Here is a 17,667-nt window from a genome sequence, read left to right as displayed (position 1 = left end):
ATTTATATTTAACTTAATTAAATATATTTCATCATAATAGTAAAAAGACAATGCAAAAAAATAAAAGAAATATTATAAAATGAATATATTAATACTAATAAATACACAATTTATAAAATTAAAAAATTTTTTTTTTCCAATAATATAAATTTTATTTTTATATATCTATTTTTTTACAATTAAATACATAATGACTGCTATTAATTATTATTATCAATTATTTTATATATAATTACATTATGAAAGATACTTATCAATATAATGTAATATTTCAAAAACAACTTCAACCATGATAAGAATAATAATCATCCATTCTAAACGAATATGATGGCGATCGCTTAAATGTGAAGATAAAATTGCTACAAGCTCCACACAATGATTTAATTTTTCATTTATTACCTATAAAATAAAATTAACTTTATATAAGTATTATATAAGTATTTATCTTGAAATACCATGAAAAATTTTCATTCTATATTTTACATTTTATATATTTTGATATAAAGAATCATTTATTTTTTATTATATTAGAATTTTTTATATTTTATTTATATTAAATAATTAATTTAATAATTTTTTATACTTACTTTTGTGCGTTTTGCAATATTAAAATATGAACAAGTTTCCTGATAAAGTTGTTCTAAATCTTCCCTTTCCCAATAGAAATCTGGAATATCTAATAAATCTGAGCTCAAATTAATAGAATGCCGCAATGCAAATAATTCTCCTTGTTTTTTTAATACTTCATGTTGAGTCATTTTTAATTTTTTACCAGCTTTTAAATCTTCAGTAACAAATTCTATGGAATCTATATAATTATCTAAAGATGCTTCCCATATGCCTAATTTCACTGATTGTGCAATTGCATTAGAAAATGTATATTTATCTACTTTTGTTGCATTTAAAGCTAAAATAATGTTACCATTTTTTATATGATTTTTTTTTCTGCAAAATATTTTATTTTAAATAAATATACTGTTTTTACATATATAAAAATAAAATTATAAAATTATTGTAAAAATAATGAAATTTGAATCTCTTAAATTATTACCCATGTTCTGCATAATTGTAACACATCACTTCACTCTCAGATTGTACATCAAAATCCATGTAACGATTTTGTTCATATTTTTTTAAGAATTCTAATAAATTTTCACATTCAATTTCAGAAATATTCCACATTACTATGGTACCTTCTCGAAAAAAGAAAATTTCTCTTGGTTCATGATTTACTTCGTACTTTGCCACAGCATGTACAACATCTGGTAAAGCTGTAAAAATAATCTAAATAAAGTAAAACCTAATGATATATATTATTCTTATACATTTAATGATTTTTTTAAATTGATTTTTTAGATTGGGAAATATAGGATTTAAAAAAAAATAAAATAAATAATTATATTTATATATATTTGTTTGAAAATATGTAAATATTTAACAATATATATATTTTAAGAATTATATAAAATTTATAATATATAAGATATCAATCATCATATTGAAAATACAAAAATTTATTAAAATTGTTGCACATATTTTTTTATATAATTATATAAATTATATAATTGTACAAAATATACATTTTTTAAATATATAGTAAATATTTTTTTTATATATTGTTTTTTAATATAATTTTAATTTTAATATAATTACATTAATAATATTTTATTATTTATGCCTATATAAATTTGTTGAAACATGTTGTTTATATAAAAATTTTTATTAATTAAAATATAATAATAATGTTATAAAATTAAAAGGATATAATAAAATATTTATAATCCATTATAATCAATTTAATCAATATTTAAAAAAATTTAATATTTAATCAAATAAAATATATAAATATAAACATAAAAAATATAATATATAAATACACATATATATTACCCAGAAGAAAAATATTAATAATATATTACGTATTATGTATGAAATATAAATGTAAAATTAAAATATAAAAAAATATTAACTTTATATTGAAAGAAAAGATATATAAAAAATATTTAAATGGGGATTTTATATATAAATAATTATTTATGATATAAATGGATGTTAGAATGGATATTAGAAATATTATGTATAAATATTATGCTATATAAACTAATTAAATTTGATTAGTTAATGGTTCAATATAATCATTATAATAAAATAAAATTTTAATGTATTACTCTATGTATTATTAATAGTTAAGATTTCATTTTTAATCTACTAAAAATGGACTGTCACATGCACCTAATCCTGTTGCAACACCACCTTCATTAGCAGTAGCTAACTTTGTTCGTAACATATGACCACTTTGTTTGTTAACATATACATTATTTTCATCTGCTATTATAACACCAAAGATTCCTAATTCAGAAACTAATTCTTGCACTTCAGTATCTATATTAATTTCAGGTCTAACCATATAACTTTTATGAATTGGAGGACGAATTTTATCCATAAGAATCCAAGCTACTCTATCTTGCTTATTTTTTACAGATTCTAAGAAATGTTTTATATCTAATCCATATTTATTATTACAACCTCCTTCTCGTTGAGGTTTTAATACAAAACGATGTGGATCTGAGATTCCCATTTCTATAGCAGCATCTCCATGTTCATCAAAGTCTAATCCATAAAGTTCTATACAAAATAATATAATATTTCAATTCATATTTCAATATCATATATTACTAATAAAATAATTCACTTACCAGTGAATATTTCTGTAATCTCTGCACATGTTTTTTCATTTTTTAAAAATCTACTAATTACACCTGGCTTTGCAAGAGTCTGTTGAACTTTTTTAGTTCCTGCTAAATGATACTGAATAGTAGGACACTTAATTGCTAAAGATCTTTCTATTAATAATCTTACTTCCCATTCTTTTTGTGTGTGATATTGTCCAGGTTCATAACCACACCTGTAATACACTACAGCTACAATATAATTATCTACTATCAATTCTTTTTTGTAGCCCAATTTAGCAGTAGCTGTTAATTGTGTTAAATTTCTACGAATGATTCTGACATTTGGATTTTGTTTTCTAATTTCAAATTCATGAAAACGTTGATCACAAATATTATATGTAATATCTTCAATGACAAACAAAATTACTGCTCTGCAAGAGATAAAATTGTGTATTAAAGTATGTTAATTAAATTTTTTTTAAATTTAACTATATATCAAATTCAATTTTTTATTATTAAAAATACTAATAAGAAACATACTGTTGATTTCCATACATCATCCATGCTTTAATCATACTTGAACATATTATTTGTAATGCATTATTTTCTGGAAGATTTTTTATTTCTTTATGGTAACCAAGCTCTTTTAAAACAAACTTATGTAATTCAGTTGAAGCAGGTCCTAACCAACCAAAGCCAGATGCAATTGTATTTATTTCAACTTGTTTCCAACAACAATATATATTCTTATTTTTATCTTTTTCTGGACAAGTTGTATCCAACATTAAGTCTGAACGTAATATACCAAGAGATATTTTTTGTACTGAACCTCCTTCATTGTTTATAATTTTACAGATTTCAAATAATTCTTTAGTAAAATTATCAACTTTAATAGTTTCTTCTAAAGTTTCTTTTAAAAAATTATAATCTTGAGCAACTCTATGTATAAGCATATTTAATATTACTTGAATCTGACAAGCATTTATAAATTCTTTTCTAGGAAATGGAGATGGCATTAGAATAAATGGTGCAAATTGTAGGACATTTTTATTAAAATTTTGTTTAGATCTCATGCACATTCCATGCATGAGCGCCCAATCTTTTGTTTTTTCAATTAATTCTTCAATCTCTTTTTTAGACGAAGGTAAACATAATGTTGAATCCATAATTATTTCTTTCTTAATTTAAATGCTTAAGAAAACTATTCAAATTATAGATTTTAAATCTGAATTATATGAATTTAAATTATTATATATACATACTTATTTACTTCTTGTATTAGATTTACAATTTATATATGTATATATGTATGTGACTAATTTGTGACTTTTATAGTAGATATAGTATATATCATAAATAATTCATCTGTATATAATATTCGGGTCTGATGTTGAAAACTTGTAAATAAATAAAACTGTAAATATTCAAATATTTTTATTTACTTTACACAGATTATAGATATTTTATATATAATTTAAATATATTCTGATATAATATCTTTATGCAATTTTATATTTATAAATCTTAAGGATATTATAGAAATATTGATAAAAAATTATAAAAAATTATAAAATAGCTTTAATATAATGAAATATTAGATAACGAAGATAAAGAATTAAAATATAATTTAAACCTAACCTAATATTATCATAACATTTTTTTTTCTTATTCTTTTTTAAGGTTATTAAAATTTAACGAACTAATATTATTATATTTTTTTTTGTTATTTATACGTTATAATAAGAAAGCAATAAGAAAAAAATCTCAAAAATTTATAAAAAGATTTTTAATAAATAATACAATATTTTATTTTTTTTAACTTTATTTAAATCTAAATACTCTTTTTTATTATCTGCTATATAATGAAATATTTTAGATAAATATAATAATACATAATAATTCTTATTTTAATGAAAATAGCTTTTTAATAAAAATTAAATTATCTTTTAATAATATTTATTAATCATTCATCTTATTAAATAAATTATTATTTCATATTATATTTAGTTTTTATATTTCATATTATATTTATATTTAACTTATTTTTATTGCTATTATTTAATATTTTAATCATTAAGTCTTATTAACATTTTCTTCATTATCTTATTTATTTTATTTAATATAGTATAATTATATTTATATAAATATAAATAATAAGCATATTATTCAAATAATATAATAATTTATTTGCATTAGTAAGAAATTTATTTATTAATTATTTTTAAAAAATAAATATATTATAAAAAATATTTTTAATATTTAATTTTTTTAAATTATATGTATATGCGCGCGCACGCGCGCGTGTGTTGTCATATATAACTAATTTATATACATATTAAATGCATGATAAATAATTTTAGGAAGAAAAAAATATAAAAAAACTAAAAAATTAAGTAATTTAATTATAAAATTTTATATTATTATATTTTTTAAAACAGTATTATATTTATGAAATATTTTAAGAAGAAACAAAAATTATTAACTTATTATTATATATATTAAGTATTTTATTTATCATAGATATTAAATTATAATTAAATAAAAATTTTTTTTATAATTTTATTTTATTAAAAAATTTTTCTATTTCATTAAAATATTTCTCCTATTAAATCCATCTTATATCATATATTTTAAAGAATAATTTAATTATTAAAATAAAATAATTATAAAATAATTAATAAAATAATAAATATATTTTATTATATCATATGTTTTATTATATCATAAAGGATGTTATACTTTAAAATATAATACTTTAAAATATATAACTAAAATTATAATAAGAATAATTTATACGTATTCTTATTTGTAAATTTTTATCAAAAATAAAATTTAATTTTAATATACTCACAATTTGTTGATGTATTTATACTACTTGGTATATATAAATTTTGTTCAATGAGACCTTCCACCAAAGATTCTAAATTATATTCTTCTGAAGTAGCCAATGCTTTCATACGATATGACTACAAAAATAGAATTCTTATTAAATTATCAGATAATTAATTTATTAATTAATAAATTTATTATTAGATATTGAGATATTTTAGAAAACGTATTATAGAAAATAATTATTAGAAAATATATTTACTTACAGTATTAATTTCTTCATTTGTAGAAAGAGATTTTCTTTTTTTAGGTCTTTTCTTCAATTGAACAGAAGAATAATTATTTTGATTCTCAAATAATTTTAAATTAGACTTAATTTCTTTAAATCGAACTTTGGTAGTATGTAATGAATTTTTATGATATAACTGTGAACTGAATTTTGTCATAAATACATGTGTTGTTAAAACATCATTACATGATGTGAAAACAGTATTAATTTTTCTATAAGTATCAAAATTAATATTATTTCTACATATCGAAATAAAATATTTATGTATCATGCAATTCATTCTAAAAAATATTTTTACAAGTTTTTTTTTAATTTACTTAGCAAACATGAAATAATAAATATTTCATTAAATTTTTTTATTATTTTTTATTTCAATTAAAAATTGAATATCTATGCTTTATTTTTAATAATAAACTTAATAATATTTATATTAGAAATAAATGAATTTGTGAATTTACAAATTGCAACGTGACATACTTACATACTATAGTATAGTATAAAAATATATATAATACTAAAAAAAATATTAAATATTAATATTAAAAATTAAAATAGTTATAATACAAATAATTTTTATAAATATGTTTAACATAATTTTGATTAAGAATTTTAAAATATCATTTATATTATTTATTATATTAAAAATTTTTAGGAAAATTGTATTATATATATATTTTTTTTATTTTTAAAGAAAATTTTATTTTTATAAAAAATTTTATAATAAAAAATATTAAAATTTTTTGATATTTTAACATAAAATACTTTGACTAAAATTTATTTACAATATTATAAAAATATAATATTATATTATAAAAATATTTATTATATTATATATTTCTATATAATTTTATAATTAATAGAAAAATTATTATATTAAATTATTTTATTAATATTTTTTATATTTGCTATTTAAATTATTTTCATTTATTTATATTTTTATATTTTTTATATTTCATTATTTTCATTATCATATTTAAATTTTTCTATAGTAAAAATAATTAAAATAAATATTATATAATTAAGTTCAAGGAATTATATTTATATTTATTTATATTTTTTATATTTATATTTTATTTTTATATTTTATTTTTATATTTATTTTTTATATTTATATTTATTTATATTTATACGATATTACATTATTTTGGACATATATTATGCTTTCATGAGAAGTCACCTTTTTTCTAAATGCGTATCTAACAGAACACATGATCTTCGTTGTTGTAACGTAGTAAAAAAACTACCAAAATGTCAAGAAGACATTATCATGTATTTTCGATCGAGTATCGCACAATCTAAACTAAAAATTATATTTTATTAAACATATTTTTCAAGAAAGTATGGCACTTACACGAAATCTTACTTGTAAATTAAAATGCTATTTATTGAAAGTACCGAAAAAAATTTGTTTGTATCACGTAAGGCATATTAGGTAAACGTTATAAATTACTTCATTAATTCAATAAAGTAAAATATTAAATACATCTATATCTATACACAAATATATATATATTTTTTCATATATGTATATAATGAAATTAAATTTTATTATAATTATATATTGTTAATATTATATAATTTTTGTTTTTAAAGATATTTTGATTAATTAAAAATTTTATGTATAATTTTATGTATTATATTAATTTATTTCATATGTATATATATATATAAATGCATATTATATAACTATGTATTATCCAAAAACAAAAAACATTAATTTAGTACATTATTATATATTTTAATAAAAATTTAAACTAATTGATTATATTAAAGATATATATATATATTATATATATATAGTTATAATATATTATAGATTGGCAGAAGTAGGAAAATTGGAAACACCAAAATTACAAGGAAAATATGAAACTGGTCAATTAATTCTACACAGAGTATTTGGTTATCGTGGTGTAATATTGTTTCCTTGGACAGCACGGGTTTATGACAGAGATATTCCAAATAAAAAAGAAGGGTAAATTTTTTATTTAATAATTAAATTTATATTAAAAAACTATATAAAAATTCTATTTTAATTCAGAAACACAAATGATCATTACAATAGTGTGGGAAAAGAAGTAAAAGGAAGAACTCATACATTTTATCAGGTATTAATTGACCAAAGAGATTATCCTTTTATAGTAAGTATAATTAATGAATATAACAAAAAGATATTTTAATCTAGATAATTATTTTTGAATCAAGTATTGGAAAAAGAATAATTTATATAAAGAAATTTAACATATTTATTAATAATTAATATTAATATTCTCATTTTAACGTTTCAAAAATATTTCCTTCACAAAAATGAAAAAATATAGAAATTAGATTTTTTAATTTTCTAGAGTAGAATATCTTTTTATATATAAATATATAGAAAAAAAATTAATATTATAAATCATTGTCATATATTTACATGTGTAGCGTGCTCAAACAGAAGCTGTAACCTTTTTGAGTAATCACGAAAGCAGTCATAGCTTATATACAGTACCAGGATTGGATTATGTTGCTCATGAAGATATTTTACCTTATACCACAAACGAAAAAACTGCATTGCAGCATGAATTATTTGACAAATTCTTAGCATATAATCCAAATCAAGAGCCATGTTTTGTGGCACAAGAAACACTCAGAGCATGGCAAAAAAAAAATCATCCATGGTTGGAATTATCAGATGTACATAAAGAAACTACTGAAAATATTCGTGTTACTGTTATTCCATTTTATATGGGTTATAGAGGAAATCAAGCTACAGCTGCACATTGGGTAACTATTATAATACAAAATATTAAAAAATAAAAATTAAAATTATATAATAATTTACAAACAGAAAACTTAAGAAAATATTCTAGCAAACATATAGAATGAAAACTCATATGTTTTTGAGTTACCAATAATTTTGTATACTAATAATATAAGTATATGTTCTATGTTTGAAAATACTCTCATATTTCAATTTAAATTTACTAAATTAATTTTTATGAAATTTTATAAAAAACAGTATATTCTTCATCACTAAATGATTTAAAAGATATGTTTAGGTTTAAAAGATCTGGGATGCTTATCAAATAACTTGTTAAAGACTTGGAAATTTGAAAAACTTTGCAGCTCTGTAAGTAGTTATAAGGTATTCAACATATGGAAGTTCAAGAATAAGATATAATTTTGATAGATATTAAAAATTTGCAAGAGAATTCTTTGTTTTCAGGCTGCATACAACATATGGAAGCTCATAAGATAGTTACATTACTTATATACATACAAAATTGTTGGTAACTCAAAAACTGGTGAGTTTTTGATCTATGTATTTATAAGGATTCTTATTTAATTTATTATATACTATTTATTACACATTACAATATTACATATTATATATTCTAAATTGATTTTTTTAACATTTTATATATTATATAATACAAGATGTAAGTTAAGTTTGACCAACTTTAATTATTTCACGCATAACAAAAAAATATAAAAATATAGAAAAAAATCTATATTTATTGAAGTAATACTTAAAAAATAAAAATAATCAAATATTATAATCTAATTTCAATATTATTTCTTTTTTAAATATCTGTTATTTATTATATTTGTTTAATTTTTGTAAATTTATTTTAATATTATAAAGTTGTTATTTCAATGTTATAAAATTATAAATATAATGTTATAAAATTCATGAATATCGTGAATTATGAGTTGGTCAAGCTTAAGATAAATAATTCTACACTGATTAAATAAAATATTTAGTGGCGTTATTGCATTCGTCTGGAAAATTTGGGAGATTTGAGCGTACAATTACGTGAAAGACATTGGAGGATATTTAGCCTTTCTGGTACGTTAGAAACTGTGCGAGGACGAGGAGTAGTTGGTCAGGAACCTGTTTTATCAAAGATGTTACCTGCTTTTCAATATAGTAGTCATGTGAGTTTACAAGCTGCAAGTGGACATATGTGGTATGTATTTTATTAATATTTTATTATTTCTTAAAAATAATAATAAAATAGTATTTAAATTTCATATATCTTTTTCATTTCATTTAAAAATTAAAAAAATTAACAAATTTAATAAAATATTATTTCTTTTAAATTTACATAAAATATATTGTAATGACTGTTAATTAAATGAAAAAAAAGAAAATTAATTATAAAAATATAAAAAAAAATATAAAATAAAATTGTTAAAAATTTTCTAAGTTAATTCTATATTTAAAAAAAATTTTAATTATATGATATCATTTTAGGGGTACATTTAGAATGGAAAGAGAAGATGGATATGCGTTTGATTGTAGAATTCCACCATTTTCTTTGGAATCAAAAATAGAAAAACCACCTTCAAATATGAATTCTTAATTATGTTACGTCCTATGAGAAGTAATAATTATTTTGATATACTGAAAATTAATGAACAATTTAACTTGATATATATGACTCTTATATAGCAATATTTATATTGGTTGTACTATTTGATTATAAATACTATGAGTAGAATTTAAGCTGTGTAGTTTTTGGTATACAGTAAATTTATATCAAACAATTTTTTCGTATTATTTAACATGTTATTTTAGATAAGCTCAGTTATAGGCATATAAATAAAATATAATTGTATAGATACATTTTTTGTTCATCCTGTAATTAATATAAGAATAAAAAAAATATAATTTCTTTAAATATTTTTAAATTTATGAAATGTCAATGTAAGATTAATAAATCTCATGTATATTAAGCTTATACTGACATATATATAAATATATGATAAATATATGATATATATAGCTAAATTTTTAAATATTTAATATTAATATTTAATATTAAGTAATATTTTTATTAAATTAAATATCATTATATATTCGAAAATAAAAAAATTAAATTTCTTCATTTATTAGTTCATACTTAATTGAATTAATTTATACTGAAATTGTAATTAATATTTCCTCTATGTAAAATTAAAATTTTCAAAAAATTATATATTCAATAATATAGTCAATAATTTATAATATTTTTTTTTTAATTTTAGTGAAAAATTTTTTTATTAAACTATTAAAAGAATAGAAGAGGTTAAAAAATATATATATATAAATATATAAATATATATATATATATATTGTACAAATATTGACTACTTATATATTTATGTATATATTTTAAATCATAATATTCTAAGTGATGTATAAGCATTTTATGATATCAAATCAAATCTTTTTTTTCCCATAATTATATTAAAATATTTTATTTTTTTTTTAAATTATTATTTTGGAAATTGAAGCCAAAACTAAATCGTAATTTTATTTCCTCTTTTATTTTCTATTAAATATAAATATTCATTTTTCAATTAGTTTACAATATATTTTTATTTTTATTTAAATTATAAATATAAATTTTATATAAATATTTATACTTATATTATATTTTTGTTTAAAAATTTATAAATTAATATGAAAAAGAAATCTTTTAAAAAAAATATAAGTTTGATTGGTTATTTCTAATGAGGATAATACAATCGTACAAATAGACACGCATATTGGCCAAAAGTATCACATCTACAGATAAGATCATATAACATCGTGTGTAAGTGACTAAAGGAGGGGAATATTCCCTTTGCCTCTGTGCCGTCTCACAGACTTCTTTCTAGTTCCTTATAGTAGATAATATTATCTTTCTTGTTCCGTCTATCAAACGAATGAAATGCATGTAACAAAAGTGGTATGCTTCTGTGATTTCTGAACTTTGTATAGTACTTGGTCGAAATTTTTAATCGAATCTATTAAAATTAAAGCAAGAAGGATTCGTACATAACGATGGTTGCCTGTGAGTTATCTTTTTATTTATATTTATACATTTAATTTTCATATTTCTTTCTAATATGATATTTGTGTAATACATATGTAGAAAAATCGAACTTTTCGACGTAGCGAAGATTAAGTTCTACATTTTGTTTAGCCACTCCCTGTTTTTATGAACTGTTATGATAAATGCTGTTAATAAAATGTTTATTTTTCAAAAAGATTAAAATTAATTGATTTCTGATTTTAAATATTTAAACGAAAGAGTTTTTTTTAGAATATTTATAATATTTATAATTTCTCAATTAAATTAAAAATATATTTTTGATAAAAAATATATACATATTTTATATTAAGATATAATGTATAATATTTTAGAGAAACTTGTTAAGATATTTTGTTATACTTGTTAAGAAAAAAATTAAATATTTTTTTTAATATAAATTAAATATTATATATATATAAATTATATATTAATTTTATTTTTAAGCAGCAGGTATTTTAACATCAGAAATTCTAAATCAATTACGTGCAAAATTTTATGAAGATAATCGCAATACTTTGGCACAAAATGTATGTACAAGAACTAATCCCTTGGAAGTTTGTGTTTCTCGAAAAGTTTTGCAAGAAACACAACATGTATTTACTCACAAGATTGCAACAGAAGGAAAACCTATTACAAATCAAAAAAATTCTGGTCGATGCTGGATATTTTCTACTTTAAATGTTATAAGAAGTGCCTTTATGAAGCAATACAATTTAGATGAGTTTGAGTTTAGCCAAGCTTATTTATTCTTTTGGGATAAGGTTTTTATTATATATTAATAATATTGCATAATATATATATATATATATAGGTTTTTATATTTATAAATATATTTTTTATTATATAGATTGAACGGTGTAATTATTTTTTACATAATATTGTAAAAACTGCTAAAAGAAATGAACCAGTAGAAGGTCGATTAGTTTCATTTTTGTTACATGATCCTATTTGTGATGGAGGTCAATGGGATATGGTTGTCAATCTTATAAATAGACATGGTCTTGTTCCTAAAATCTGTTTCCCAGAATCATATAATTGCGAGTCTAGTTCACGCATGAATACTATTTTAAAGAGTAAACTGAGAGAATATTCCAAAGTTTTAAGAGATTTAGTATCTCATGGTGCAACAGATGAAGAATTAGAAGCTCAGATTTTGGAACAAATGGTTGTAATCTATCGAATAATTGGTATTTGTTTAGGTATACCCTCAAAAACAATTACTTGGGAATATTATGATAAAGCAAAGAATTATAATTGCATTGGACCTATTTCACCAGTAGAATTTTATGAAAAATATGTGAAACCTTATTATAATGTAGATGATAAAGTATGCTTAGTAACTGATCCTAGACCATCTAATCCATATGGAAAACTTTATACCATAGATTGTTTAGGAAATGTTTGGGGTGGAAGACTTACACTATATAATAATCAACCACCTGAATTATTAATGAAATTATGTGCAGAAAGTATAAAACAAAATGAACCTGTATGGTTTGGATGTGATGTAAACAAACGATTAATAGCTAAACAAGGTATTCAAGATATGAGAGCATATGATTTTGAATTAATGTTTGGAACTGATATCCAAGTTAATCTTACAAAAGCAGATAGATTACTTTATGGAGATTCCATGATGGTTCATGCAATGGCATTGACAGCTGTTTCAATTGATGTAAGTTAAAAAAATTTTATGAAAAATTTATACAAATATATTGATATTTTTTTTATCAATTTATATTAAAAAACATTTTTTATTTATTTAAAAAGTTATATAGTGTATTATTTATATAATATATTATTTAATTAAAACTCAATGTTTAGATCAAATATATAAATACTTATTATATTCATAAAATTAATTTTATGTAAAGTAAAATCTTTAAAAAAAAATTAAATTTTTTTTCACAAATTTACTATAATTTTATATTATTTATAATATATATATATATATATATAATATTTGTATTTTTTTATTATTGAATTTATGTATTATTATTATATTATATAATTCAAGTATAGTACAGGATAAACTTTTGATTAAATTATATGCATCAAATTATATATCAAATATTTTTTAATATTATTAAAAATTAAAGAAATATGTACATATTCATATTTAATATATCATAAATTATTTATTGAAAGTTATAATTATAAGTTATAATTTTTTTTTTTAGAATGAAGGTAAAATTAAACAATTTCGAGTTGAGAATTCTTGGGGTGATGATCAAGGACAGAAAGGATATTTATTATTAACAGCTGATTGGTTTTCCGAATTTGTTTTTGAAGCAGTCATTGATAGAAAACTAGTACCCGAAAATGTTTTGGATGTATTTAAACAAGAACCTATAACTTTACCTGCATGGGATCCTATGGGTACACTTGCTCACTGATAATAATGTAAGCTTAAACTACTTCAAGATGGAATATTTTAGTTAACAAAAGTGTGTATATAATATTAAAAATTGAACATCAAATAAAATTTTAAGCACATTGGTACAGAAAAGTACAATAAAATAAGACTTTAACACTTTTATAGTTCATTAACAACAATTAAAATAATTCTAGAGAATTAAATTATGATTTGATTTATCTAATGCTCTTTCAGATATAAAATAATATATATTGCTGTAATTAATAAAATATTAAAACTGTATATTTAACATAGTTCCTAAAATTTAAGATGATCATGTGTATAATTTCGTTTTTAACTTATAGTTTAGATATATTTACAAATAATAACTGGTTTTTTTTTTTTTTTTTTTTTTTTTTTTTATTACATTAAATATCGCGCGCGTGCACACACACACACACATACACACACAACATTTAAATACGTAAGTTAAATATATTTAAGAATGCAGAGAAGCCAAAAAAATTCCATTATAGAAATATTCATACATGATAAAAGCCATGAAATTTATTTAAAAAATTTCAAGAAATTTTGTAGCATTTAAATTCATATTTAAATATTATTCATATATTATATTTCTGTTTCAAATGTTTGCAAATTAAAAAGACTTAATAATTGTATGAGGATTAATAAAAATGTTAAAAATATATATGTTTATTAGTTTTAATTTAATAGAATATAATATTATTTTTTATTAACATTTATTTAATAATTACAAAAAATACATTTTTGAAAACAATATTTTCATATTATTTATTTTTAAACATAAATATCAAATTTAATTAGCCTAATTTTAAACTATTTTTAAAAATTTTATGAAACTAATATTGACTACTAAGTTTTATGCCGTTCTTTTTGTATTTTATAACAATATTTAAGTTTTGCCCATATACCTTGACACATATTTTGTAAACGAATATCATTCTGATTTATAGAAAATTTATAAATATGCTTTACTATCTGTTTTGGGGTTTTTAACTGACCTTGTTGAATCAAACTTAAAGCAATATATAATTTACAACGAGCAACTAGAAAAGGATCTCTAAGACGAAGCGCCAGTTCAAATTGTTTTATGGAAATTTTTCCTGCTATTTCAGCCTGCATAAGAAAAAATATTATGTTTAAATAAAATTTTATATTTTTTTTTAAATTATTCCAAAAATTACTATATAAATCAATCAAATTTTAGTTATTATTTTTTAATATATTTCATAAGAATAAAAATTACGCAATATTGAAATTCTTCTCCTAAAGCAGAAAATGCTCCACCTAAAGTAGATAACCAAGACATAGCATGATCAACTTCTCTTCTTTCCATTGCTATTTGTGTTATTCTTTGATTCCTAAAATTAAATTTCATTTTACTGTACAATTTCATAATATTGAAATAAAAAGATTTTGATTAAATCAGTATTTGAAATCTTACCATTTGTAATCTAAGAATTGTTTTCTTGGCATTCGCAATTTTATTAGAATCATTTTTGAATCTACTTTATTTAACAATTTATATGCTAAATATTGCAATAATTTTTTAAATGCAGCCTTTCGATATGTTTGTGAATTTATTAATGTTGTGATATATGCTGATATAATATAGGCATTAAATCCTTTTCTGTTTAAAGAATTTCTATTAACTTGTACTACATTACTTTCATTGACATTGTTCATATTAATATTTGTTTGATATATACTTTTAGTTTCTTTTGCTTTTTGTTCGTATTTAATCACAGAATAATATGTAATAATAATGCTATCGAAAATTGTGCTGCCTTTATGTATAATTAATTTTATTGAATCATCCATTTTTTTTATTCAATATATGACAATAAATGATTTTTTAAATAAATGACAATATTGCTTCATTATACATGGAGTCATTACTATATAATAATATAAATTATACATATTAAAAATTTGTATCACAAATATTGTTTCCACTAACACTATACGTTTTTTGTAAATATTGGTTATAAATTTTATATAAATAAATTTGATGACAGTATTTAATTTGTAAAAAAATTGTACTGATTTTTTCTATTTTTAACATTTCCAAAACATTTTTTTATGTCTTATCTTTTACACAAATTTTTGAGTTAACAATTTAAGGTTAGAAATTGATTCGATATACGCGTGTTAATGATAACAAGATGGTAGAGATGATAACATTAAAATGATACAAGTTACTTATTAAAATTAAAACAATAGCATTTTCATTTTTGAAACCATTAATTTTTAAACTTAAGTTTAAGTATCTTACACACACACACACACACACATATATATATATATATATAAATATATATAAGTTTTATGATATGTACTATGAATTCCTATTAAATGTATTATAAGAAATATATAAAATATATATATTTATATTAATTTTCAATAATATAAATGATTAAATATTATTTAGAATATACATACGTATCTTCGAATAGCAATAATTACAATAATAATTTTATTTTTATACGTTTAGTTATAAAATTTATTAAAATCTAAGTTTTTATTGACGTACATATATATATATATATACATAATATTCATGATGCCATCTATACATAATACTTAAAATATTAAATATTTATTTATTAATTATTCACATATGAATTATTTGATCTTTAATAATAATTCTTTAATAAAATGAATTAGATTAAATTGCATTAAATTACATTTCGGTAAATAAAAGATGTAGTTTAGAAAACGAAATTGTATATATCTTATAATACAAAGAATAACAGTAGTAAAATAAGATTGATTAAAAAATAGTTGTGCAAAATATTTATATATGTCAACATGATTTAAGAAATTTATTACATTGAAAATATTTGTTAATAAATTTTATTTTTTAACAAATATTATTTCATTTTTTTTTATTTAACCATTTTAAATGATGCAATCTTATTGGTTGTTTATCATTGTATATACATCAACGGTTATCGTAAACGAAATATATATATAATGATATAAAGTATATTAATAATATATAAAATAAATATAAATAATATAAAATATTTAAAATTAAGAATTATTATCAAAATAATATATACACACACACACACACACACACACACACACATACACACACACATTAATTATACAATTATTGGATTAAAAATATAAATCAAATTATACAATTCAAAATATATTTTGATTATTATTATTTTATATTATTTTATATTATTTTATATACTATTAAATAAATTATTATTTATATATTTCATGTAAGTGCTGCAATAAACATATAAACTTTATATGGAAAAATTGAATTGAAATATATAATTGTATAATTAATTGTTAATTATTTATATTTTTTTTATTTTTATTCTTATTTTTATTTTTATTGTTATATTTCTATATATCATATATATTTATATTTTCATTTTAATTTGTAATACTTATATATTTATTAATCAATAGTCTTAAAATATATTTTTATATGTTATAATATATATAAATAAAAGATGTTATTGAATAATTATTTATTTAATTACTAATCTATAAATATTATTAAAACAACTAATTATTTACATAATATTCGATTTTTAAAAATTGATTATTCAAATATTTTTATATAAATAAAAATAAAAAAATTCTATAAAAAAATTATTTTATGTATTGTTCATAATTTGAATAAGTAGA

At 18.9% G+C, this 17,667-nt stretch overlaps 4 protein-coding genes across 7 annotated transcripts; 2 read left to right on the top strand and 2 right to left on the bottom strand.

Moving 5' to 3' along the window:
* Positions 1–126: 126 nt before the first annotated feature.
* LOC412610 (glutathione synthetase) lies at positions 127–5,638 on the bottom strand. Of its 2 annotated transcripts, none has more exons than XM_026442190.1 (7): positions 5,524–5,638; positions 3,213–4,086; positions 2,697–3,103; positions 2,233–2,625; positions 1,052–1,271; positions 588–945; positions 127–399 (listed from the first exon to the last, which is right to left on the bottom strand). In XM_026442190.1, exons 2-7 carry the CDS (start codon positions 3,836–3,838, stop codon positions 238–240), a joined length of 2,166 nt encoding a protein of 721 aa, XP_026297975.1. In that variant the 5' UTR covers positions 3,839–4,086; positions 5,524–5,638; the 3' UTR covers positions 127–237. The 2 variants fall into 2 exon arrangements, with proteins under 2 accessions (XP_026297975.1, XP_026297982.1); XM_026442197.1 differs by having other exon boundaries at positions 2,527–2,625.
* A 1,354-nt stretch (positions 5,639–6,992) lies between these two features.
* On the top strand, positions 6,993–10,397 carry LOC551574 (polymerase delta-interacting protein 2). 2 transcript variants are annotated; one of them, XM_026442212.1, is made up of 7 exons: positions 6,993–7,222; positions 7,607–7,762; positions 7,829–7,928; positions 8,212–8,553; positions 8,819–8,914; positions 8,996–9,074; positions 9,535–9,737. In XM_026442212.1, the coding sequence occupies exons 1-6, from the start codon at positions 7,131–7,133 to the stop codon at positions 9,026–9,028; spliced, it is 819 nt and encodes a 272-aa protein (XP_026297997.1). In that variant the 5' UTR covers positions 6,993–7,130; the 3' UTR covers positions 9,029–9,074; positions 9,535–9,737. The 2 variants fall into 2 exon arrangements, with proteins under 2 accessions (XP_026297997.1, XP_006559902.2); XM_006559839.3 differs by lacking the exons at positions 8,819–8,914; positions 8,996–9,074 and adding an exon at positions 10,028–10,397 and having other exon boundaries at positions 9,535–9,740.
* Positions 10,398–11,291: 894 nt separating this feature from the next.
* On the top strand, positions 11,292–14,192 carry LOC724901 (bleomycin hydrolase). 2 transcript variants are annotated; one of them, XM_006559838.3, is made up of 4 exons: positions 11,292–11,591; positions 12,060–12,373; positions 12,460–13,287; positions 13,793–14,192. In XM_006559838.3, the coding sequence occupies exons 1-4, from the start codon at positions 11,582–11,584 to the stop codon at positions 14,006–14,008; spliced, it is 1,368 nt and encodes a 455-aa protein (XP_006559901.1). In that variant the 5' UTR covers positions 11,292–11,581; the 3' UTR covers positions 14,009–14,192. The 2 variants fall into 2 exon arrangements, with proteins under 2 accessions (XP_006559901.1, XP_001119959.2); XM_001119959.5 differs by having other exon boundaries at positions 11,337–11,591; positions 12,057–12,373.
* Positions 14,193–14,785: 593 nt separating this feature from the next.
* LOC725638 (uncharacterized protein F58A4.6) lies at positions 14,786–16,303 on the bottom strand. Its single transcript, XM_001121467.5, has 3 exons — positions 15,455–16,303; positions 15,257–15,371; positions 14,786–15,126 (listed from the first exon to the last, which is right to left on the bottom strand). The coding sequence occupies exons 1-3, from the start codon at positions 15,829–15,831 to the stop codon at positions 14,863–14,865; spliced, it is 756 nt and encodes a 251-aa protein (XP_001121467.2). The 5' UTR covers positions 15,832–16,303; the 3' UTR covers positions 14,786–14,862.
* Positions 16,304–17,667: the final 1,364 nt, after the last annotated feature.

This window comes from Apis mellifera, linkage group LG1 (genome assembly GCF_003254395.2).
Source record: "Apis mellifera strain DH4 linkage group LG1, Amel_HAv3.1, whole genome shotgun sequence".
Taxonomy (NCBI): Eukaryota; Metazoa; Arthropoda; class Insecta; order Hymenoptera; family Apidae; genus Apis; species Apis mellifera.
Note: the sequence above shows the minus strand (reverse complement) of the source record. Positions and strands in the feature narration are given on the sequence as shown.